The following is a 22,548-nucleotide window of genomic DNA, read 5'->3' on the forward strand; positions in this document are numbered from 1 at the left end:
TCTCTTTCTTTTTTATTTATTTATATTCCTTTGCAGCAAGCTTAATACGAAAAGAAATGAAAAAGAAAAAAAAAAAAAAGAATGATCTTTTTTGTTCTCTTTGAATTGAATGATATGATGGGAACCGAGGAAAAAAAATAATAATAATAATACTGTTTAAACAAACATATGAGTTCACTCATTTGTAAAAATTTCCTCTCATAATTTTTTTTTATTATTTAATTTGAGACTATTCTTGTAAATCATAACTATTTATAAAAGCTAGAAGGTTATTGTTTGATACTACAGGTGCTGACCATTTAAATGAGAGTGTGTTCACGGTAGCAGTTAAAGCAATGGCTTGGTATAATTCTTGTACATTGGCATATGTTCTTTTGGAGAGAAGAGCAGCAGCAATACCCGAAACATGAGGATTGGCCATACTGTTCATATAACATGTTAAGCCATTTTGTTTTCTATATGCTCTACATTACCTTGTTCCATCTAGTATCTTGGACTGATTTGGCCCATTGATCCAAGTACTTTCAATTTCTGATCCAGGTGCATACAGTTGAACACAACCACCTACATTAGAATATGCTGGCACATCATCATTTAAATCGGAAGCACCGACTGAGAACACATGCGGGTTGGAAGAAGGAGAAAACAGACAAGCATCTGAGGCAGAATTACCAGCAGCCACAAAGACTGGAATATGATGATCCACAACCACTTTTGTCAAGATGTCATCAATCAATTGAGATTTGGGCCCACTTAGCGAGAGATTGATAATACTTTTGCCTGGTTCAGCGACTGTAATCACATGAGAAATACCCTTAATAATATTACTGAGAGCTCCATCACCTAATCGGTTGAGGATTTTGACGGAATGCACATTCGCCTTTTTAGCAATACCATAAAGACTGCCTGCAATTTTACCTGCAACATGTGTACCTGTGTTATATTAGATGGTTATTTAGAACCGGTTTTACTTGCCATGGCCTCCTAAATCAGTGGGACCTTCTTCTTCTACAAAATTGGCTTCATTGGTGGCCCTATCACCAAAATCTACATGGGCAATATTGACACCAGTATCAAGCACATAGACATGTACACCTTCACCAGCGAATTCATCAAATGTATAATGACTCAAGTTATTTCTTTCATATCGTGTATTGATACGAGCGAGTCCCCAGCTAGATGCTACTTCTGTTCTTAGGTTGGCGTACTGTACTTGTGCCTTGTAGATATGGTTTGGTTCGACATACTCTACAGCGTACTGATCATGCAGATAATCAATGAAAGCATTGTCAGAAAATATGCCAGACATCACTGTAAAGTTATCGTCAAGCGCAAACAAATCAATAGCATCAGGTACTGAAAATGATCGACGATACAAAGATGGATCGTCTTGCTTTTTCCGAGACAATGTATAGGCTGCATGATGTGAAAGTATAAAATTATGGGCTATCAACACCATCAACATAACTCAATAGAAATCTTCTTTATTTACCTGTGGTTGCATTCATCATTGATTTTAGCTTGATAATATGAGTTGGTTGATCAATTGTTTTAGCATATACAACGTACAGCACTGTCAGAAGTAACAAAGTCAATTTCATAATGAACATGTTGAAAAAAGAAATAAACAAACTTTTCTTTCTTTTTATATAAATGCAGTTCAAATGAAGATAGGTGAATTACACAACTGCTAAAATCATCCCATGGTGATTTTTTTAATAACAAACAATTCTAATTTTTTTTCATTTATGCAAATGTGATGCTATTGTCCTTCAAAGTCAAATTGAATGTCTTGTCGAAATCTTTCTTTAAATCTGATTTGATCTTTTCTGATTGAGGGTGTTGCTTGATAAGTTCAATGGTCTTTTTACGAGCGTCTTTTAATGAGGTTGATTTGCCTTCTTTCAAGACTTCCTTCAATGCTAATTTAAGACTCGTTGACACATTCTCGTCTAATTCAGTTGGACTCCAAGCTGTCAATTTTGATTTCTTTTGCTTCTTGGGTTCCTTTTCTTCATTCTTTCTCTTTTTTTCGTTGACTGGGTTGTTTTCTTCGTTCTTTTTCTTTTCATTTAATTGATCAATGAGTGAAACGGGCTTACTGTTCTTGTTATTATTGTTTCCTTTCACTGGAGCATTCTATAAAATAAATTAATCAAAAAGTTCACTTTTTTTTTTTTGCAAACTAACCTTGTTTTGATAAACATGCTTTTGAAACTTTTGAGCTTCAGTCATACAAGAAGTATGCGATTGATAGGAATTGCCTTGAAAGGTCACTGAACAATCAATACAAGTAAAAGTAGCATGGCAACGACCACCATGTTGGTTCAATTTGGGCTTCTTAACAATATCGCCACAACCGTCACACTGGAAACTAATAAAATAGTAAGCATATCATGATAAGACAAAGAGGCAAACCGTACCTGACCATATTATATAAAGAAAGTAAAAAAAAGAAATATTTGTCAAAAAAAACAAAAAAAAAAGGTTCTCTCAGCCACCAAGATTTTGATGTCAGATTAAAGCAAAAGGGAAGTTTATTACACAAAGGGATTAATTGGCAGAAGAACCAGAAGCTTCAGCATTGTTATTAGTTTCATTGGAGGTATTGTTAGAAGCCATTTGCCAAGCGGGAATACCAGCACGAGCACCACTATTGTTAAGTGTGGCAGATAAACGGGAAGATAAACCATCAGTTAAGTTAGTAGATGCTTGAGAAGCAGGTGTGGTAGGTGCACTAGAGACCGAATCAGAAGTAGTAACAGCACGTCTGCTAACAAGAAGGGATTTAAGTGATTTCATTTCGTTTTGAAGATCAACCAGAACTGCATTCTGTGCCTCCTTGTTACGTTCCAAAGTCTATGATATCATTGTCAATTGGTTTATTCAATTCCCTTTCTCTCTCTCTCTCTCTCTCTCTTTTTTTTTTTTTTTTTTTTTTTTTTTTTTTTTTTTACCTTTGGCACCAGTTCCTTTAATGCATCCATATCACTCTTGACACTCTTAAATTCTTGATCTCTTTGTGCATCACCTTCCTTAAGTTCTTTGATGACGGTGTCGAGATTTGTAAGTGAATCATCAATTTTTTTAGATTGTGATGTAACGGTTGTAAGTGCTGTGTTTGTTTGATCTTTAATCTCTTTTAATGAATCCTCCACTTTATAAACAAAAAAAGAAAAAAAGATTAATCATCCAGTCTTATGTTTGTTTGTTTTTCTTTTACCTGCTTGGAATTGAGCGTCTAATTTCTCTTTGTCTTCTTCTAGTTCTTTTTGTGTAGGTACCTTAAACCAAGGACCAAAAAGACGCTATGCATCTTATGTTAATACTCTTATTATCGGTTGAATGTTTACCTTAGCCAATGTCCACACTCCATAACCCACACCTCCAGCTAATACAGCAGCAATAAAAATATCTCTCCAGTCATAAGCAGGTCTGGCTGGAACAGGAGGAGGTGCATGCTGAACCATCATACCCGGTTGTTGAGTAGCCATGGTACCTACCTGAGGAGCGACAGCACCTATTGACTTGCCGTTAACACGAGCCATAGCTTCTTCAATTTCTTCAGAGGTCATTCCCTTGGACTCTAGAAAAGAAACTTTTTTGGCTAAAGGTGCTGACTGAACCTTGGGATCAGATAGGAATGAAATAGCAGAGGTAATAAGGTCTTCACGCATGGTTGGATAAAGAAAGGAAGAAAAATAAGGAGAAAAAAAACTGTGGGGAATTGACTAATGCTGCTTATTAAACAACTTCACATGAATCCAACTCAAAACAGAGTCACAAACTAGATGATTCGCATAAGCATTGTTCCTGAAACTTGATAATGGTCAAGCATTGTTCGGCATGGATCCAAACAAATAAAAAAAAGTGTTTCTCCATATCAACTTGTCGCGTCTCAAAATCTTACTTGTACATTCACTGTAGAAAAAAATGATATTCTATAGAAAAGTGTCAAAATAGATATTCAATGGGTTCATGCAATTTTCATGCAATATAGAATTTAGATATCAGGTTTCTTATGCACTACTTCCTCTTTTTTTTTCTCAAGGACCACCATATATTAGACATGTTCGCAGAGTACCGGGTAGAGAGGGACTGGTTTGAGAGCATACCATCCACTCCAGAAAGCAGCCACTTTTGCGTAATTGTAGTCATTTTAAGAAAAACAAAACAGAGGAAATAGGTAATACTAGGGGCGTCCGGTTTTCCAAATTAGGCCGTTACCCCCCAAAAACCTCTACCTGCCTGTGCATCCCTACCCGAAATTTTTGCACTCCAAAGGAGTTTGGATACAATTATTGTGACAAAGAATACGAGGCATTCATTGTTGTCATGTCTCAAAGCCACTCTCTCTAACTTCAGTAATGTCATGTATTATAGAAAATCTTATTTGTGCACAATTTTCCTATCGAATAGTGTAGAAATAAGTGCCCTTTGACTATACGATGTCTGCTAAAATGAGTCTTTTTTGTGTTGATTACAGTGTATCACGAACTTTGGTTGCATTTTTGAAGCCAATGCTCAAATTAAGTACACTTTTTCATCTTATTGAACTCGTTTTATTTTCTTTAAGAGTATCTAGAGATGGTCTTGTCTGATTTCGGTTGGATCAGGCCTACATTGGGTCATTCCAAAGATTCTTGATCGAGTTTTGTTTTTTCATCTTCACGGACCTCCGTGGATCACCCCCCCCATCGGTCAAAAAATGAGTTTCGCAAAAAAACCAAACCAATGGTGCCATTTGATTCCTGAGCATGAAAGAACATGTTCTAAATGAAAAAAGAGGCCATTTTAATAGTCTGGTTGTCGAGTAATAGCCCATCAAAGATTGGCTTGTTTAAGCTGTGTTTTCAGCATTTTTGCTCTGACTGTCATATGCAAGGTGCTAGCAATTGACTCTTCTGAAGCATCTTATGTTATTCTGAGTGCCAAATAACATAGGGAAATAGAAACATGGGCCTTCTGTATTCTAGATGTGGGGTAAATGGACATAGGACATACATGCTGACTGTGTGCGAAGATTAAAGAAAGACATAACTCCACTTCTTCTCGCCGCAATAAAAATCGAGCTACTTCTAAATCTCGGACAGCTACCATTTTGTGTAGAGTGAATGGAGTGGTTTCCAAACTCTGTTTTATATTGAGACAACCTTATGGTCTTTGTTTCATATATGGGGCATTGCTTTTCTTTAGAGAGCCTAGCCAGAGACTTGGGTAAGCAAAGATTAACAATGAGACGAAATGGAACAAATATAAAGTGTTGATCCAGTTATTTGATGAATGGTTGAATATCATTTTGATTGAAAACCTATGAATATAGATGAACAACCACATATGAAAAAATATAATAGTAAAAAGTCTCTCAAAGCAAACAAATCTTTCTTAATCTTCAACTATAAAACTTAATTGAAAATGTGAATATCTATTCTCTTATAACAAAAAATGCATTTTAAACCTTCTTGCCCAATCAAAGTATATGAATAACTCAACATATAAAAGCTTATTTCAGGACAAAATCATGATCGACACAAGCAAACAAAATAAGATGAGAATGAATGCACGACTATGCTTCATGTAATAAGAAGTGACGCCATGCTTCAATCCTTTGTCTTTCTTTACAATATCTTAGCTCCTACCTAAACACACACCAGCATCTGCGCGCAGAAAGTGAAAATGCCGCGTTTTATGTTTTGACGCGTTTTTTTTTTCTTTTTCTGTATTTCACTTCCTCTTAAAGCAAGATGGCAAGACCTAAAAAGACCACTGTGGTATGCTTGTTTATTTTTATATACAAAAGATGTCAAATATAAACGTATTAAACATAGGAAGCGTCTTCACAAAGATCTCTTCGTGTCAGAACAGTTCCTGATATGTTTATAAAGCAAAAGACTGGTAATTATCGTATCTACAAATGACCTTTATTCATGCCATATCTTAGTTGCTAATAGAAGACGAATTATTCAGAACGACGATTCGAGTGAAGAAGAAGCTGAAGAGGACGAACTCAACTCATCTGAAGGCGAATCTGACAGTGAGAATGAGATGCAAACCAAAAAAAGAAAGCCCACCAGAAGAGCCAAAGGAAAAAACGTTGCTTCTAATGTTGTTGTTAGTTCCAGCAGTCGATTATTGGAACAAGTCAATGACTCTTCTCCTAACACCCAGAATAGTTTGTATGGTAAAGATACTTGCTGAATTCAATGAGTGTGGACCTAACTGATTCAAATAGAAATGGCCTTATCGCCTGAAAGCAGTATGGATGATATTGTAACTGAATGGACAAAGAAATACGAATCAAATCAGCGCAATGCTCTTAAGGACTTGATCAATTTTGTTATTCGTGTGAGTACACCATAGTCTTTTATATATATAGGCAAATATTTATTTAATGTATACAGAGTTCTGGTTGTTCAATGGCAATTACTGATGAAGCATTAATGCAAGAAGATGGCTCGCTCAATACACTTCAAGAATTACAACAAGAACTGGGCAAAGTAAGTTAACTAAGCTCTTTTGCTGTACTAACAAACAAGTAGCTTCCTCACACTGAATACCCTATTGTTTCTAGAACAAAAGAACATAGAACTCTGAGACGTAACTTGTTAATCTTTTTCCAAGAACTTATTGATCAATGTCAACATGGTGCTATTTATGACGGTGTCTTGATTGAAACCCTTCAAAACTGGCTAACTACAATGTCTAGCTCTGTCTACCGTCCTTTTCGCCACACTGCCACACTTGTTGGTCTCAAGACGATCAATCAGCTCTGTGTAGTGGGTGAAAAAGAAAGAAATGAACTGTCGATTGTAAGCCGACAAATGTCTGCTGAAAAGAAAAAGAAGAGTCAAAGCAAAGACAAAGTGACTCTGTTACACCAAAAATACACTGCTATCCAGGGCAGATGCAAAGACTTGGAAGAATATCTTGCTGAATTCTTTGAAGGCATTTTTGTCCATCGTTCCCGTGATGTTGAATCCATTATTCGTAGTGAATGTCTTAAAGAACTCTGCAGTTGGATGCAAAACTTTCAGGGTTTCTTTGTTGATAATACATACCTTCGCCACTTTGGTTGGTCCTTCAATGATCCTAATGCAAGTGTTCGTTCTGAAGCACTCAAGTCTATTATTAAGCTCTATAAGATCGAAAGTATTGCTGCTAAACTCTCTGTGTTTACCAACCGCTTCAAGGCTCGCATTGAAGAAATGGCATTGTATGATGTTGATGTCTCTGTTCGCGTACATGCTATCCAGTTGTGTAGTGAACTCTTCAAGCTAAAGATTGAAGTGTTAAGTGAGAATGGTCGGAGCCATTTGTCTGACATGATTGCTTCAGACTCGGCTCGTATTCGTAAATCTGCTGCTCCTTTTGTAAAGGCCTTGATCGAAACCAATTCTATTTCTCCTCTCTTACAGACTATCACTCGCTCTTTGACTGGAGGTCGTCGCAATACCAACAATGTCCCTGTTAACAAGGTCTGGGTTACTTTTAAGGCTTTTGCTTCTTTCCTTGTTGAACAGACTGCCAATTTGATAGAAAAAGAAGAGGGCTCAGATAAAATGCAAGTTGATTTGGAAGCATTGTCTAGTGCTCTTATTGAAAAGCGTACAACTATCATTTCAAACATTGTTGAAGCTCTTTGGGAACAATTGCCTGAATTGCAAGATTACCAAGCTTTGTCTGACTATCTCTGCAGAGATCATTCTAAATCTCAACAAGACGATCATATGGATACTACTAGCAGCAGTAGTATTGAAGACTGCTATCGATTGAACGAAGAAGAAGAGACAGTTTTGATTCATGTGTTTGTTGCTTCTCTTCATACAGCGCTATCCAAGGGACTCGATAAAAACTTGCCTGAAGGAACCAAGGATAGACGCAAGTTGGATGCTGCCTTTTTTGAAGAAACCAAAAACGAACTCTCTCGTTATTTAGTTCAAGTCTTGCCTCGCTTGTTGACAAAGTATTTTGATGATGCTAACCGTATGCAACAACTGGTTACTATTCCCACCTTGATGAATTTGCAAGTCTATGTTGAATTGCGTGCAAACAAGGAATACGATGAATTGATCGAAATATTGAACCGTGTCTACCTCAGTGCTATCTTGACAGATCTCTTAAAGAACTGTGCTGTTGCTCTTGGTCATATCATGAACAATACCAGTCTTATGGAAGTCAACAATAGCTTTATGGAGGATCTTAAGCTTGCAGTTGTTCAACAAGTCAGAGAAGTCTGCAGTGGTAAAGATATGGTTACTGCCAACTATACAGCTGCCTTGATTCACTCTATCTCTGTCAGCATGCTTCGTCTTGAATACCTGATCAACTTTACTGATTCTACTGTTGCCATGGACGACTCTCAGGGCATGAGTACAAGTGTGATTGAATATACCGGTGCTCTTGTTGATCGTGCTGCTTTTGGCTATGAGAAAGAAAAAAACATCAGCTTATCAGCTATGGCTGTTCTTGCTCGCTACATGATGTGGAAATGCCATGCTCTCTCTATTGCTTCGAATGCTGCTGAAGTGGCCCCTGTGATTGAGCGTCGTCGTGATTGGGCTTTTGACAAGTTCATTGAACTTATCAAGGGCGTAGATGTCAGTCCTTTAGCTGAAGTACGCTCAGCTGCCTTGGGTTATTTAGTTGATGTTTACTGGTTATTCACAAGCGATCTATTTGAATCGTTCGGATTGACTCGTTTAAAGACGCGTTGTCCTAGCGATCTTCAAAAATCATGCGCTGACTACATCACTGAACAAATCAAGATTTACAAGCAATTAGTTGATGATTTTGATATTGACGATGAACCTTCTAAACAAGCACTTTCAGCTCACAAAGAACTACTCGGCTCATCACTTTCTAGTTTTTCTCGTGGTATATTGGTGGGTGTATTTGATATCAATTATGCTGTCTTGTTATTGAGTGAATATGGTAACAACGAACCTGTGCTGGATGATGCTGTGAAGGCTTTGGTTACTAAATTCCAGATGGATTTGATTTCTGGTGAAGTTGCTGCTGATGGCATCTGTCGAGCTTATTTAGAAGCACTCAAGAAGTCATTCAATACACATATTGCTGAATCGAGTCGTTCTTTTGAAAAGACAGTCAAATTAGCTAAGCTAGAAGCCACTTCTTTAAGAGAAGCTGATAAAGAAGATGTTGCTAGAAAGGTGCCTCCTCAAATTGTCTGTGAACGTATTCATTTGGATGGTATTACCTTTGCTATCTCTAAGGCTACTGAAGCATACAACAAGAACAAAGATGAAGACAGAGATAATGCTCTCAAATTCTTCAAGGTACTTAATGCATTTGCTAAAGATCTCTCTCGTGCGCGTGATATTGCCAAGATGTAAGTATTAAGAAAAAAAAAAGGCAATGTTCTGATTGCTCACTTGCTATAAGCCATTATCATCTAGAGGATACCTTAAGAACAAGCGGTTTGTTTGTAGAAGAAGGTAAAAAGGAATGGGAGCATTATGCTGCTTACGTTCAGTCTATTGATCAAGTATTGAAGAAGAAGGGTCTTAAATATGGTAAACACATATATCGTGTATGGCTTTGATTAATTTGTATTTAGATGCTACTAAGCGAACAACCAATGCAGAGACACCAGTGGCCCATGTCTTTGATGATATTGAACTTGGCGATGCCACTGTCCAAAGCACGAATAAGCGTACATTGACTGATGTTGATATGGATGTTGACGATGAATCTGTTGCCAAGAAACGACGCGAATAATGTAAATATCATCATCTTTTTTTTCCCCCTCTCTCTATCTTTCTCTTTGTCGTATAAAATAAACAACTTTCACCCTGTGTAAAGGATTGGTTCAAATTGAGTTTTATTGTGATGGGTTATTCCTTTATATTTATTTATAGCTTGGTAGGCTTTCTGTACACTGTAGTAGCGGCAGCTTGTGCAGTGGGAAATACTATAAAATGAATCAGATCAACACTAATAACAATAAGGCTTACCTAGCATATCGCATATATTAACATGAGGTGGTCTTGAAGCTGTGAATGTAACAAGTTCAGCTATATGAAAAAAAAAAAAAAATTGAGTTAAACGGCTTTATGTATTTGAATCAAGCTACCAATATCTTGACCAACAAGTGGCTCTACACCCTTATAGACATTGTCTGCTTTTTGTTTGTCTCCATGAAATCGAACAGTAGAGAACTCTGTGTTTACCATACCCGGACAGATTTGGCTAACGCGAATAGGTGTATCCATCAATTCAAACAATAAAGAGCGAGTGATTGCATCGACTGCATGCTTGGTACCTAAACAGAATTTAATACACACTCTATTTCGACCCAATAGACTTGTACCACAATAAATACTCCCACCAGGATAACTTTCTTTTCCAGCAACAGACCCAATATTGATGATATGTCCTTTTCCGTTTGCTTTCATACCATGTAATACTGCTTGAGTCACATACACCAATCCTTTCACATTGGTCTCAAACATGGTATCAAAGGCTTCTTCGCTCACGTCTATTAAATGATCTAAACCAATCACAAGTCCTGCATTATTGACCAATACATCAATGTCATCTTTCCATTCTAATTTTGAAAAGGCTTCATCAATATGTTTCTTTTTGCGTACATCAAGGGACATGGTGTGAATATGAATATCTTGATGCTTGTTTGAGAGTTCATTCTTTAATGACTCAAGTCTATCTGCTCGTCGGGCTGCTAGAATCTATCTTTTCATTAAGTACGTGGGAATAAAGTACGTCAATGATATACCAGATTAGATCCTTGTTTAGCAAATTCTCGAGCACACGCTTCCCCAATACCAGCTGAAGCTCCTGTTCTATAATGAATGAGTAATTGTTTGTTCTCAGTCATATAATTACATCAACACATTCTTTTTATGAAGACGAGGATGATAAAAGCGTTTTTTAGTTAAATGAAATGATCTTTTTAAAAACATGAAAATAATAAGAAGAAGGCGCATCATATCAACTTGTCGCGTTTCAAAAGCTTGTCGTATTTTGAAATTTCTGTTTATAGGAACTTTGATTGATACAGTCTTACATATTTTCCTTTTGAAGAATTTGATGTCTCTTGAGGTTACTCTTAACAACCGAACAGTATCTATACCAATTCACTTGTGTATAGGGATGCTATCCATGACAACATACGAGCTCTGACAGTACTCATAGGTATCCAAAATATCAGAATGATTGCCTAAAAAGCGCAAATAATGACCAGTGGTAGTCTTGGCTTCAGAGCTTTTTCTTGGTCAAGCTTTCTCTTTTTTGCCAACTTCTACAAGTTGTTTGGTGGCTACACTGGGAGCTCAAATACTGATGTTCACAACTGCATATAAAATTGGTGTCTCATATTTTGAAGCCCATACAAAGGTAATTCAAGCTTTCATCCAGATTCTACAGTAACTTATATGCCATACGGCGGCCATTTTAATAGTCTGGTTGTCGAGTAATGGCCCATCAAAGATTGGCTTGTTTAAGCTGTGTTTTCAGCATTTTTGCTCTGACTGTCATATGCAAGGTGCTAGCAATTGACTCTTCTGAAGCATCTTATGTTATTCTGAGTGCCAAATAACATAGGAAAATAGAAACATGGGTCTTTTGTATTCTAGATGTGGGGTAAATGGACATAGGACATACATGTTGACTGTGTGCGAAGATTAAAGAAAGACATAACTCCACTTCTTCCCGCCGCAATAAAAATCGAGCGTTTGCTGAGAACTGCATAAAGAAGAAGCTATTGAGCTTTGGTGCAGTGACAAGAGCTGTTAATTTTTGCTTTTTGAGTCTATTGATGTAAGGATCACGACAGTTTTGCTGCTAAAGTCTTGAGCAAATGGACGAAAATGTTTATGGAGGTTTTCATCCATATCTTATCGCTTTCATAGCATCATTGGCGAGCAAATATATTCAACAAAAACTAGAGTCTTTGACGCTCATTTCAAGTATCTAAGCTTGTCAATATTTCTATTTCTCGTTGTATAGCGTCAAAAGAAAGATCCAAAGTTGTTAAAATGAGCTTTTTTCATGAGTAGTGCCCTTTGGTCGAAAGGCATAGTGTGGTCATTTTTCGCAAGTCAATTTTTTTTGTTCAAATCAGCTCCCAAGGCATCATGTATGATGATAAACACTGTTTGTATGCACCTAAAGTACTTATGCGTGTATAGACAGGCTTTGAAGTAGCTTCGTGTGCGCATTTTTGGCTAGAGAAGCTACATTAGTCATAAGAGGTATGCTTTTATTTGCATAATTCAATGAAAGCAACGGCAACTAGTATCTAAAATGAATAACTCGTGATATATAACTTATGGAAAACACAATAAACAACAACATAATGCTGTCAATTGCTAAAGTAATCAGTATTGATAAGCTCTCTTTAAATCCTGATCAACAAGTCGTTCTGCACGGTGTATGTTTATGAAGAACAAGAGTAATAGTCATTGCACTCATGCCTAATCGATTTATTTAATAAAGAACGTCTTGTTCACTGATCAGATCGGCGTGTCATGTTATATTTAATAACAGCGTCTTCGATCTTTCTAAAGAACTCCTCTCTACTATGTTTGTCGGAAATAATCAAGAAAGGCTCCCAACTCATGTTTCGCAAGTAGATAGCTATACCAGTAGGTTCGCGCTTGATTGTCTGGATTTCCGTAAAAGGTTCTTGCCATTCCACTGTCAGTTTTCGAGTTCGGATAAGCATCAGTCTGTTTGATGTGAGCATGGCAACACGTTCATCATTTTGTACGTGACAGTGAGCAATATAAGCATCGTTGATGTATTTGCCACCATCAACATCCTTTAGCCAGTGCTGGCCAATAGCTTCGCGTAAAGAATAAGGTTTTAATAAGCCATCGGGTCCAATGTAACGAGGATAGCGCACACGTTCAATCATGTTAGTATCGGCAGGCGTAGCTGTATTACGGATTCCTTCAGTGACATTACTGGTAAAATCAAACACGCCTACAGCAGGTTTGGTCACGACTCTATCACAAAGATTAATAAGGCAAAAAAAAAAAAATCTAATGTTGCTCTTACCCAACAAGGCCCTTTCCAAAGCCCTTGATAAATCCTCCAACGCCATCCTTGGTGGCTCCTTCCATAGGGCGAGTCTAAAAGTAAGAAAAAAAATATAGTGAGTCAATATGATAGGTAGTATGTGAAATACTTACAACTAAACCAGAGAAACCACTTGCAACGCTATTAGCAAAAGACGTAGCACCTTGAGCAACACCAACCAAAGCATGTTTAGGTCTATTTCTAGCCATGTTCATTCGTCTACGATCTTGATATTCTCTATCCATTGTGGCTGCAGATAAACCTTTACCAATACTTCCAGTGAATTTCGTAAAACTATCAGAGACACCAAAGACACTCTTTTTAACAAATCCACTAAAACCCTAAGTAAAGCATATTAGATCATGTTGTATAGTTCAGCACTTTACCTTGGCAATACCAATGCCCAAATCTTGAGGACGATCACTCATAATCAAACCTTGCCATGGTTCATAGAACAACTCGGCAACACCTGAACTCAAGTTGTTAAACAAACCAACAGGATTACCCAAGAAGTCAGCCGAACCAAGGATACGATGCACTTGGTATATAAATTGATCACTGTAATGTATTGTGATACGATTAGCCAAATCAGGCCCACTTGCCATGATATTTTCAATGGCAAGTGCATTGAATTTCAGAGGTGCTTGATTGATGTTGCCAATAGCCATGGTCATTGCATTCACAATATACATTAAAGGATTATTCGATTGTTGGGGTCTTATGGAATTATCGTCTTGATCAGAGCGCAAAAAGGATAGGTTGAATCGAATGGGTTGGATACTGAATACTTCGAAATAAATTTGAGCAATATTGTCTTGTGCTTTCACATCTGGAATGTCTGTTGTGTATTCCCACACTCTGGCATCATGGCTGGATTCTTCAGCAGGAGCATCACTGTTCAAATGAGCAAATTCCATGATAGCATATATAAACGATTCATCCACCTCGATGCTCATTTCTTGCATCAAAATAGAAAAGTATTTAAAGTACACAACACCATGAGAGTCGTCCTTAACACGATCAAGAGCCATTTGCACAGTAGGCAAGATCTTTTTGTCTTTACGATTACGGTCTCCATTGTCTGTCAAGTTGGTAGGATATAAGAGAATAGGGAATATAGAGCCATACATTTGGTTATCGATTTGAACCCAGTCAATGTTCCAACGCAAAGAATGATACATAGTCGAATCTGTTAGTTTCAAATCAATGCCCTTAAATGTAACATAGGCTACTTCTTGTAACCGTCTGTCGATAAGTGAAACGCCCATTTCTTTGATTTGTATTTGGAAGACTGCGTTCACTGTCATGTCCATATCGGCTGCCTCAAATCCTTCTTTACTTGCAGAATCAACAGAAGACAAAGATGCTGAAGAATCAACGCGAGCAAGAGGACCAGATACAGGCTTAAATAGACTTTCGCTTTGACTGAATGGTTTCAATTCAAGCACACGATGTGAGCCACGAATCTTGACATCAATAGAAGTGATTACAGGCTTGCCTTCACGTGTAGTATGACGGAAGGGTAGCATGGTACCAATTTCTTGTAGATTAATACTGCGTTCACGACCATTGATCGTAAGAATAATCTTTTTATCTTTGTAAGCAGGCAAGTCCCAAGAGTAAGGAACATGTTGATGAGCAGGCAGACGATAGCGTTTGATCCGAGGATTTCTCACTGGAACAGAACTATAATCGTCTCTTAGAACTACAGGATCTTCTTGATGGAAAGTCATGTCTTCATCTGTCTTGTTGACCAAAAGATAAGGCCAGTTATCGTCTGCTTCTTTGGTGAGCACAATAAAGATAGTTGCATCTTGAATGACAGTGGAAACACGAATCAATGTGTCTTGTTTGCCATAATCATTGGCCAGTCGAATATGGATATCACCAATATCTTGAATGTTGAATGGTGCAGACCATGAATTACTGTATCCCTCAAGTTTGATCGTCAATTGCTTCTCGTTCTGTACACGAATGTTATAGAGAGGAATGCGTTCTTTGGCTTCTAGAATGTAATCATTTTTTGTTTCTGGGATGCGATAACGAATGTTCTCTTCTAATTGATTGCTCAACACAAAACGAGGCGTGATTGTAATTGTCTTTGTCAGCTTTAATTTGCCTTGTCCTTCTTGTACTGTGATGCCCACATGGATTTCTTCAGAGCGACCTTGGTTGGGAAGAGCAACGTCATACACACTACCGATAGCTTCAAAACTTAGCGGTTGACTCCAGTCCGATTTGTCTACTTGTATCAAGGTTCTGTTGCGATTATCAGCATGAGGATAAGAGTACATGAAGGGCTCAGGTTTGGGTCCTGGCCTACACATAGTAACAGTTTCACCTGAAGAATACAAGGCATCAGACCATGCAGGCTTCTCTTTGAAGCTAATAGGCAAACCAGTCTTGTTGATGATAATGTAAGGACTAAAGATGCTATATTTCTTGGCTCCTCCAGAATCAGGGATATCTAAAATATCAATACCGATATGGAGTTTTGTCTTGTCCTTCTTATTGATCAACTCAAAATTACGATCAATATCCAGGTCATCTGTGCGCTTTGTGCTGATAATAGCATATTCACTGCGATTGTAGTCTGTATCTGGCATTTCAATATTCAAAAGCACCAAATGACCATTTTCAATGACATGAATAGGTGTAATTCCACCTTTGCGTAAATAGGAGCTAAAATCTTGACCTGACGTCTTGTCCACAACACGAAAGTTGAAGTCAAATGGAAGCAGGTTTTCAATTTCAATTGGTGCACTAAGACGAATAGCCATAGCAGGATATTGACCAAACAAGATACTCTTCTTATCCAAGCGTGCATGCATCTGGAAGACAAAAGGTGGCATGTTACCATTACTGTCTCCAGAAAGACAGCTGATCGTTGTAGGTGGTTTCTTATTCGGTGTAGCAAAGTCTTTCCAATGGAAAGCAGATTGTGCCCATTGGTAGCCAAAACCAGCGTCAGGTCGAACACAGAATCGGTTCGTATACGCTTTTTCAATAGGAATAGGATAATCTTCACCAGGTGCGATCTTTTGAATAGGGCCGTCCATTTTACCTTGAGGATCAACAGAAGCTAAGTCTATAGATAAAAGTGTCTTGTTCTCAATCACAAGGGCTGAACGAATAGTAACAATCTTGATATTGTCAACTAACTTGACATCAAACACGATGCGGTGCAAGACATTCTTTATCATCGGTCGAAGAGGATGCATGTGTTCTCCTTCAGTATCAAGCTTAATGTTTCTTAGACTTTCCCACATGGCGCCGTCTACTTGACCGTCAATCTGCACATTAAGGTTATTGCTTTGATATGAAGTAGTTTCACGACGCTTCTTCCAGTCTTCAAACCACCAAGGCAAATTATCGCCATTTTTGATTTCTTTGATGACGGGGCCTTCTTTAGAGTCTGTCGTGTTCCAGACCATGATGTTGTACCCTGTTCTGTTTCTTAATTCATAAGGTGCAACTGTGCCTCTTTCACCGCTGTAAATAGTCTACAAAATTTGAGTTAGATAACTAAATGGCTGTATCGCCTTACATTTTTCTGCTTGTCAAGTAGGTGTACAGTTGCCATAGCACTCTCTAAAAAGGTATGTGTCACATTCATATTAAGAATCGAGTTGGAGATCAACTTGACCGTCAAAGGTTCGTTCTTGTTGGTTAGATTACGAGCTAATTCAAGCCTAAAGTTCCAAGGCTCAAGCAAAGGCTCCCAATGCGAATTCTTGATATTAAAATAATTGATATAGGTAGAGAACTCTACAGTTGCAGAAAGGTTCTTGGACCAATTGGCTACTTCTACATTAAATGGCTTAAGGTTCATATCAATCATGGGTGTCTCATGCAACTCTTCAATCAAAATGATCTGTGCACCTTGGAATGAAATACGCAAGGATTCTTGAGCTAATACAAGGTCATTCAAGTCCAATTCTTTTGCTGGAGTTAATAAGCCTTGAGCACTAGACATAGCCATTGAGCTTTTATTGCCTTGTTGTTGCATACTGGCGTTGTAGAGTTCATAGGCCTTGTTGAAGATGTCAGTCACAAGCATAGCATCTCTGTATGAAAGACGAAGAACAAGTGGATCAATGTTCATTACAAGGTCAGTGAGCAAGCCACCTTGTTCGTTCTTGGGGTTACTGTTCATGGATAAATTGACATCAAAAGGCTGAATGAAACGTAATGTTGACTTTTTGCGCATATCCATTCGACATAAGAACATACCCATCTGTTTGACTACGAGAGCAGTCTTTGTTTGTTGAGTAATCATGAGTTCTTTCGTCGAGAGTACGACAGCTTCTGAATTGGCTTGGTCTGGGTTGGCCAGCAAGATGAATTCAGCATTGACAATATTCAATAGATAGGACAAGTCCAAGCCTTGTTGCTGTTGTTGCTGTTGATGTTGATGTTGTTGATGTTGTTCTGGCTGTGTACCTGAATCACGGCGTTGTTGTTCACCCGAGAGCTCTGACACCTTGTCATTGAAAGGCAACAAGAAGAAATCACGTAACAAAAAGGCATGGTCAAGTGAAAGAATGATCTTGGGATCCTTGACTGTCATGACGACAATGCCACTTCGAACAGGATCAGGTGCTTTAAGGTCCAATTGAAGTTCAAACTGGTGTCCGTCTTCAATGACCGGTACAATGTGTTTGAACTGACTCTTGATGCCTGATCTCGTATCATCTACGGTCAAAGAATGCACAACAAGGTTAACGTCAATTGAATCGTCTTTAAACATATGGAGCTTCATGTCAGTATTGTTGAGCGCAATACGGGCTAGACTCGTTGGTTCTTGAATCAGTTTAGGTTCTTTGTTGTGATCCATGTATATTTCGAGGCCAATAGTCTTGACAGCCATTGCCATTTGAATACGAGGCAGTGCGTTGTTCTTTTCTTCTTCTGACACAATCGCTTTCTTTTTTTCTTGACTTGATACTGTTGTGATTGAAGACTTGCGACTATCGTCTTCTACCACAGGTTCGTTGCTGCTTGTAAACACACGAGAGAACATGTTGATGGCTTCCATTAAAAACACGTATTGTCGTTCAGTGAGTCGCATGGTGACATTGGAGATATTCCCAAGTATGTCAATATCTGATCTTGACTTGCTTGTTTCTTGAGGAATCTTTACGTCAAATGTCAGATCAATATCATCCACCATAGGTAATGTCTGAAGTTGCTTATCGAAATAAAACTTGGAAGTCAAGTTCATGGCTCTCAAACCAGCTTTGATTGTGTTGATACAACCATCTGATTCATCCACAAATGAATTTGAAGCCCAAATCTCGCCTAAATGAGCTACGACAACATCAGAAGGATGTTGATGTAATTCAGGAAAAAACACAACAGGTGTTTTGACTACCAGATCAAAATGCATCTTGGTTGCAGCTTCACTCAATTGTTGAGCAGACTCAAGAGCAGCTTGTCGTGCGCGATCATAGGCTGTCTTTAGTTCAGCAAACTTGCTGAGGTAATCAAGGAATTGATGGACAGGTTGTTCCAAGAAATTAAATTGAGCAGACCCCATACGGACATACAAAGCATGGTCATAGCCTGGGTAGCCTTCACGGCCATCATTGACAAAGGAATTGTAGCGAAGATCAAACAGCTCTTCGCCTTGGATGGTCAGTAATTGGTTGTTGCTATTGTCTGTCAAAGTGAAATTGGCAAATTTGGCAGCTACATTGACTTGACCCTCTGTCAAGAGAGTAGACATGTCACCCAAGGATAATTCACCGGTAGCCAAACGCGTGCCATCATTGTTGAGTACAAAGTTGACGCTATCTAGTAAGAGACGAACATAGATGTTGCTGTCTTCTTTCTTTTGACTAGGATTCAGTTGTGCCTTTGGGACATGGGTGGATGATTGTCGCTGAATGTGTTCGCTTGGTCTTGTTGGCTTGATGGGTCTTGCTGCTTCATCATCCACAAAGGTATGTTGTATAAAGTGATGTAGAGTTAAGACTGAACTCTGAGTGACGATAAAGTTCAATGTAGACAAGGTGACTTGTACTGTTTGATGAATTCCTTTATACTTGGTAAAGTATTCAGGGCTTGATTGATCGCAACGCACATATTCAACATTGACCAAGTTTTTGGTACCTTCACGGCCAGTTTGGCCCAAGACGACTTGTTGATCTGATGTCACAAGATACTTGAATGCATTGCCATGTTGCATACAGTCCTTGACATCCAATGACTCTAACGAGAGACTGACGGTCATGTCCATGGGTCGCATACTGTATCCTAAAATCAAGTTCTGTAGATCCACTTGGCACAACAAGGTTTCTTCAGACACATTTGACTGTCTAGCTTCAAGGACATTTGCAAGCACACGATCCACCTTAAAATCAAGTTGAAATACACGTTCTTCCATATTGATAGCATCCTTATCTCTCTTCTTTACAGAATGGGTTACTTCGGTGGCTTCGGTTGTTTCTGTCTCGCCTGCAGAGGAGGAAGTGTCTGTTTCATCATTGAAAAAGATATCATCCTGCGTCTTATTCCGCAAGGGCGTATTCATCAAATTAAACCATTTCTGGTCTACTTGGTTGTTTTTGGTCATTTGCACATATGCTTCATCCAACATGATCTCTTCACGATTACTTCCTAGCAGACCTGAGGCTTCAATCAAGCGAGGAAGCTGCATGATAGCACGGTACTTTGTGTCTGAAAAGTTGACTTTAAGTAAAGGTAAATGACCTGATACTTTGATCCGAGGCATTTCCACTGACTTTCGAATAATACACAGTTCAGCCAAGAATGTCATATCAATACGATCCACCAAGTGCAAATAGTTGAATTCTTCACGAGGCGTACGTACTTGTACTAAACAAGTCTCTATTGAATCACCCACTAATATCTTGGTCTGTGTCAGTTTGACAGTGAATTTATCGTACATGAGTTTGCGCAACTGAATGTTGTCTTCTACTGTCATGTCAGAGGCAGATTTAGATTTGATTAAGGCTAATGCTTCAGGGGGAGCTAATTGACTTTCGACATGAATATGGCCTGCATCAATCACAATACCACGCGAGTGAATAGATGAGCAGTCTTCAGGCACAATAATAACAGGTGCATCCATATCAATGTGCAAGTCAAAAGTCGTGTGTTGATCCAGTGCAAACTCAAGACTGGCTCTTGTCTGGTTCTTGATGTCCTCCAGCGTATCTCCAGCTACTTCAATCAGTGCATTGATACTGTCTGCACTAGTTTCAGGTGGTGTAAAGAACTGAATTATTTCATGAATCACAATTGGATTGTAGACAATATCGATATTACGCATGAACAAGGCAGCAGCATTGTCTGCCCTTTGATCTAATGGCTTGTGTTCAAATTCGATAGTGAAGAATGGATCGTTTTGTTGAATCAAATGAGTGGCTGCAGAGGACTTTCTCCTTTTCTTTTCATCTGTATTCTCGTCCTTCTTTTCTTTAGCACCCATGAGTTTATGGTAGGGAGAATCAACATGCAGACCATCATAGAGGCACAAATCACCTAAAGCAGCAGAAGCTGTGAAGGATTCAGTGTACTGAATCATGCCCAACGAGACATTGTCGAATACAAGTGATATCAAGTCAAGTGGATCATCATGAGGGTTTTTACGGACAGTAAATGAACCCTTGTTAAGTGAGGTATTCAATGAAAGCAACATTGTCTACAAGAAGATAAGTTACTTTTTTTTTTCTTTGTGTCTCATTGACTTACATCTTTGGGTAAATCAACAGAAGCAGCAATAGCAGCCTTATCAGCATCATAATCAATCACATCATAAAACTCAAGTTTTTGCTCTTCTGTAATAACAAGATCATCCTCTTCAGAGCCACCCTATCAACACTTATTAGGCATACCATTTAGCCTAATTGGTACTTACTTGACTGGTGTTGGCTGTAGACTGTGCCCCATACCACCAGCTACTAATTCCCCAACCTTGCTTTGATTTATTCGCTGCAGCTTCTTCTTTTCTCTTTTTCTCTATAGCAGCTATTGGGATTATATCAATAATAGGGTCACAGACAGAGGTCTTACCTAAACGGGCTTTTTCAGTACGAAGTTTAGGCTTGGCTAGACTTCGATAGAATCTAAGGTCCTCATAGCTTAATTCTCGCTCCAAATGTTCCAACGTCTCAAGCTGTTCTGGTGTTGCACGATCCAGTTTATGCTGAACATAACATTGGACATAGTTCTTACGATCTTCACTTCTTTTCTTGATTCGCTTCCAAGTCCAACGTTCATTGCGCTCATGAATCTCTGACAAGACAGCTTGTCCCGCAAACCGAAAGTAGTCCAAAGGATGTGTTTTGGGAGTTACTTCAACAGGAGGATGCAAGTGTTTGTATTTTTGCTTTTTTAGATAAGAGTGGAACAGATCAATCATAAGAACAGTATCTCGGTACTGTTCATTGTCCACAGTGAATGAGAGCTCATCAAACAAAAGTGAGGCATCAATTTTGGGTGTAAGGCCACCAAAGTTCTTATGGAGTTTAACACGGCCTGTTCCAGAAACAGGCTTCAAGATGTACTGATGCTCTACAGGGACATGGTGCTTTGTGGCAATCTATCAACAACATAAGTGTCTGTTTTGTCTATCTAACCCTCGTCTTACCAGATCTTTAAAGGAAGTATGATCCTGATGGTCAGCCAATGTAGGTGCATTGGTGTCCCAATAAACAGAGAGGGATTCTAATGTGGCAAGCTAAAATAGCATAAGCAAAGAGTTAGACAAGAGTGCTTACTTTATGAATCGTGTTGACTGTCTCACTAATAGTGTTGGCAATCCAGTTTTCATCTGTCGTAATAGCAGACAGTTCACTCAAGGTGATACCTGCAGCAAAACGATGATCTGTCGAGATATTATCCTCATATCGTACATGGATATTTGTGATGGAGAATTGAAGGTTATTCAGTATTTTGGTCAATAGTTGATTGGCAAATGTGTCATTTTTTGCATCTTCTGCTGCATCGTGATGATCGCTCACTAATTCCGCGTTTTCGAGTTTGCGCATCTTTCCTTCGTGTTCTCTTTGCGCTATTTCCTCAGCAGTCATCTAACAAGAAGTTAAGAAGAGCATAGGCTTACTTTATGCTTACCGAAGATTCGTTTCTTGGAACAGCCAAGACATACACATCTTTAATGTGGACCACAACAGGCTTTCCTCGCAAATTGTTCCAAGGGATCGTCAATGTCAATTCGCCCAAGTAACCTTAGTACAACAGTGAGTCAAGTATGATTTATAGTCCAATACGACTTACCTTCCAAGACATCGACTGGTAAGTTGAATTTATCCAAAGCTTCACGTTTAAGCTTCAGGTCACGGAGAGTCACCTCACCTATTTATTATATAAGAGGGGTTTTGTTGTTTTCGTGTTTACCTGACCAAATGCCCACTTTAAGTTGACTATAATTTAGATTCGAGACATAAGCGCCTAATACTCTATTCAATAGAGTAGAGACGACAGACTCTAACATGATATAAC

General features: G+C 38.5%; 6 protein-coding genes across 6 annotated transcripts; 1 reads left to right on the top strand and 5 right to left on the bottom strand.

Moving 5' to 3' along the window:
• Positions 1–197: 197 nt before the first annotated feature.
• B0P05DRAFT_558932 (peptidase S8/S53 domain-containing protein) lies at positions 198–1,629 on the bottom strand. Its single transcript, XM_051580197.1, has 4 exons — positions 1,493–1,629; positions 976–1,416; positions 474–933; positions 198–422 (listed from the first exon to the last, which is right to left on the bottom strand). Exons 1-4 carry the CDS (start codon positions 1,608–1,610, stop codon positions 230–232), a joined length of 1,212 nt encoding a protein of 403 aa, XP_051430867.1. The 5' UTR covers positions 1,611–1,629; the 3' UTR covers positions 198–229.
• Positions 1,610–2,456, bottom strand: B0P05DRAFT_558936 (uncharacterized protein). Its single transcript, XM_051580198.1, has 3 exons — positions 2,424–2,456; positions 2,191–2,374; positions 1,610–2,139 (listed from the first exon to the last, which is right to left on the bottom strand). Exons 1-3 carry the CDS (start codon positions 2,429–2,431, stop codon positions 1,747–1,749), a joined length of 585 nt encoding a protein of 194 aa, XP_051430868.1. The 5' UTR covers positions 2,432–2,456; the 3' UTR covers positions 1,610–1,746.
• Positions 2,457–2,553: 97 nt separating this feature from the next.
• B0P05DRAFT_478374 (peroxisomal membrane anchor protein conserved region-domain-containing protein) lies at positions 2,554–3,677 on the bottom strand (the record flags this gene model as incomplete). Its single annotated transcript, XM_051575017.1, has 4 exons — positions 2,554–2,859; positions 3,000–3,157; positions 3,224–3,308; positions 3,354–3,677. The coding sequence occupies 4 exons, from the start codon at positions 3,675–3,677 to the stop codon at positions 2,554–2,556; spliced, it is 873 nt and encodes a 290-aa protein (XP_051430869.1).
• A 2,027-nt stretch (positions 3,678–5,704) lies between these two features.
• On the top strand, positions 5,705–9,817 carry B0P05DRAFT_558941 (uncharacterized protein). Its single transcript, XM_051580199.1, has 8 exons — positions 5,705–5,771; positions 5,829–5,895; positions 5,942–6,181; positions 6,233–6,345; positions 6,402–6,497; positions 6,540–9,349; positions 9,403–9,533; positions 9,578–9,817. Exons 1-8 carry the CDS (start codon positions 5,745–5,747, stop codon positions 9,736–9,738), a joined length of 3,645 nt encoding a protein of 1,214 aa, XP_051430870.1. The 5' UTR covers positions 5,705–5,744; the 3' UTR covers positions 9,739–9,817.
• Positions 9,818–10,954, bottom strand: B0P05DRAFT_558947 (uncharacterized protein). Its single transcript, XM_051580200.1, has 6 exons — positions 10,864–10,954; positions 10,754–10,820; positions 10,331–10,706; positions 10,094–10,282; positions 9,975–10,034; positions 9,818–9,931 (listed from the first exon to the last, which is right to left on the bottom strand). Exons 1-6 carry the CDS (start codon positions 10,938–10,940, stop codon positions 9,873–9,875), a joined length of 828 nt encoding a protein of 275 aa, XP_051430871.1. The 5' UTR covers positions 10,941–10,954; the 3' UTR covers positions 9,818–9,872.
• A 1,385-nt stretch (positions 10,955–12,339) lies between these two features.
• Positions 12,340–22,543, bottom strand: B0P05DRAFT_498203 (uncharacterized protein; the record flags this gene model as incomplete). The annotated part of the gene is made up of 13 exons (XM_051575408.1): positions 12,340–12,986; positions 13,039–13,112; positions 13,173–13,400; positions 13,446–16,562; positions 16,607–20,728; positions 20,779–20,898; positions 20,945–21,054; positions 21,100–21,628; positions 21,677–21,766; positions 21,807–22,118; positions 22,162–22,274; positions 22,324–22,401; positions 22,444–22,543. The coding sequence occupies 13 exons, from the start codon at positions 22,538–22,540 to the stop codon at positions 12,485–12,487; spliced, it is 9,492 nt and encodes a 3,163-aa protein (XP_051430872.1). The 3' UTR covers positions 12,340–12,484.
• Between the last annotated feature and the right edge of the window lie 5 nt (positions 22,544–22,548).

The sequence above is a fragment of the Gilbertella persicaria genome, assembly GCF_025201335.1.
Source record: "Gilbertella persicaria strain CBS 190.32 chromosome Unknown B0P05scaffold_52, whole genome shotgun sequence".
In the NCBI taxonomy this organism is placed as follows: Eukaryota; Fungi; Mucoromycota; class Mucoromycetes; order Mucorales; family Choanephoraceae; genus Gilbertella; species Gilbertella persicaria.

Bases quoted from the DNA above. Each gene is read 5' to 3' on its own strand.
- B0P05DRAFT_558947 (XM_051580200.1), bottom strand. From the start codon at position 10,940: ATGTTTTTAAAAAGATCATTTCATTTAACTAAAAAACGCTTTTATCAT. The intron at 10,821-10,863 runs GTAATTATATGA...CATTCATTATAG, and splicing joins CATAAAAAGAATGTGTTGAT to AACAGGAGCTTCAGCTGGTA. The intron at 10,283-10,330 runs GTACAAGTCTAT...AATTCTGTTTAG, and splicing joins TGGTGGGAGTATTTATTGTG to GTACCAAGCATGCAGTCGAT.
- B0P05DRAFT_558932 (XM_051580197.1), bottom strand. From the start codon at position 1,610: ATGTTCATTATGAAATTGACTTTGTTACTTCTGACAGTGCTGTACGTT. The intron at 1,417-1,492 runs GTAAATAAAGAA...CACATCATGCAG, and splicing joins AATGATGAATGCAACCACAG to CCTATACATTGTCTCGGAAA. The intron at 423-473 runs GTAATGTAGAGC...TTATATGAACAG, and splicing joins AAGATACTAGATGGAACAAG to TATGGCCAATCCTCATGTTT.
- B0P05DRAFT_558936 (XM_051580198.1), bottom strand. The intron at 2,140-2,190 runs GTTAGTTTGCAA...TTTATTTTATAG, and splicing joins AGCATGTTTATCAAAACAAG to AATGCTCCAGTGAAAGGAAA.
- B0P05DRAFT_558941 (XM_051580199.1), top strand. From the start codon at position 5,745: ATGGCAAGACCTAAAAAGACCACTGTG. The intron at 6,498-6,539 runs GTAAGTTAACTA...ACAAACAAGTAG, and splicing joins TACAACAAGAACTGGGCAAA to CTTCCTCACACTGAATACCC. The intron at 9,350-9,402 runs GTAAGTATTAAG...ACTTGCTATAAG, and splicing joins GCGCGTGATATTGCCAAGAT to CCATTATCATCTAGAGGATA.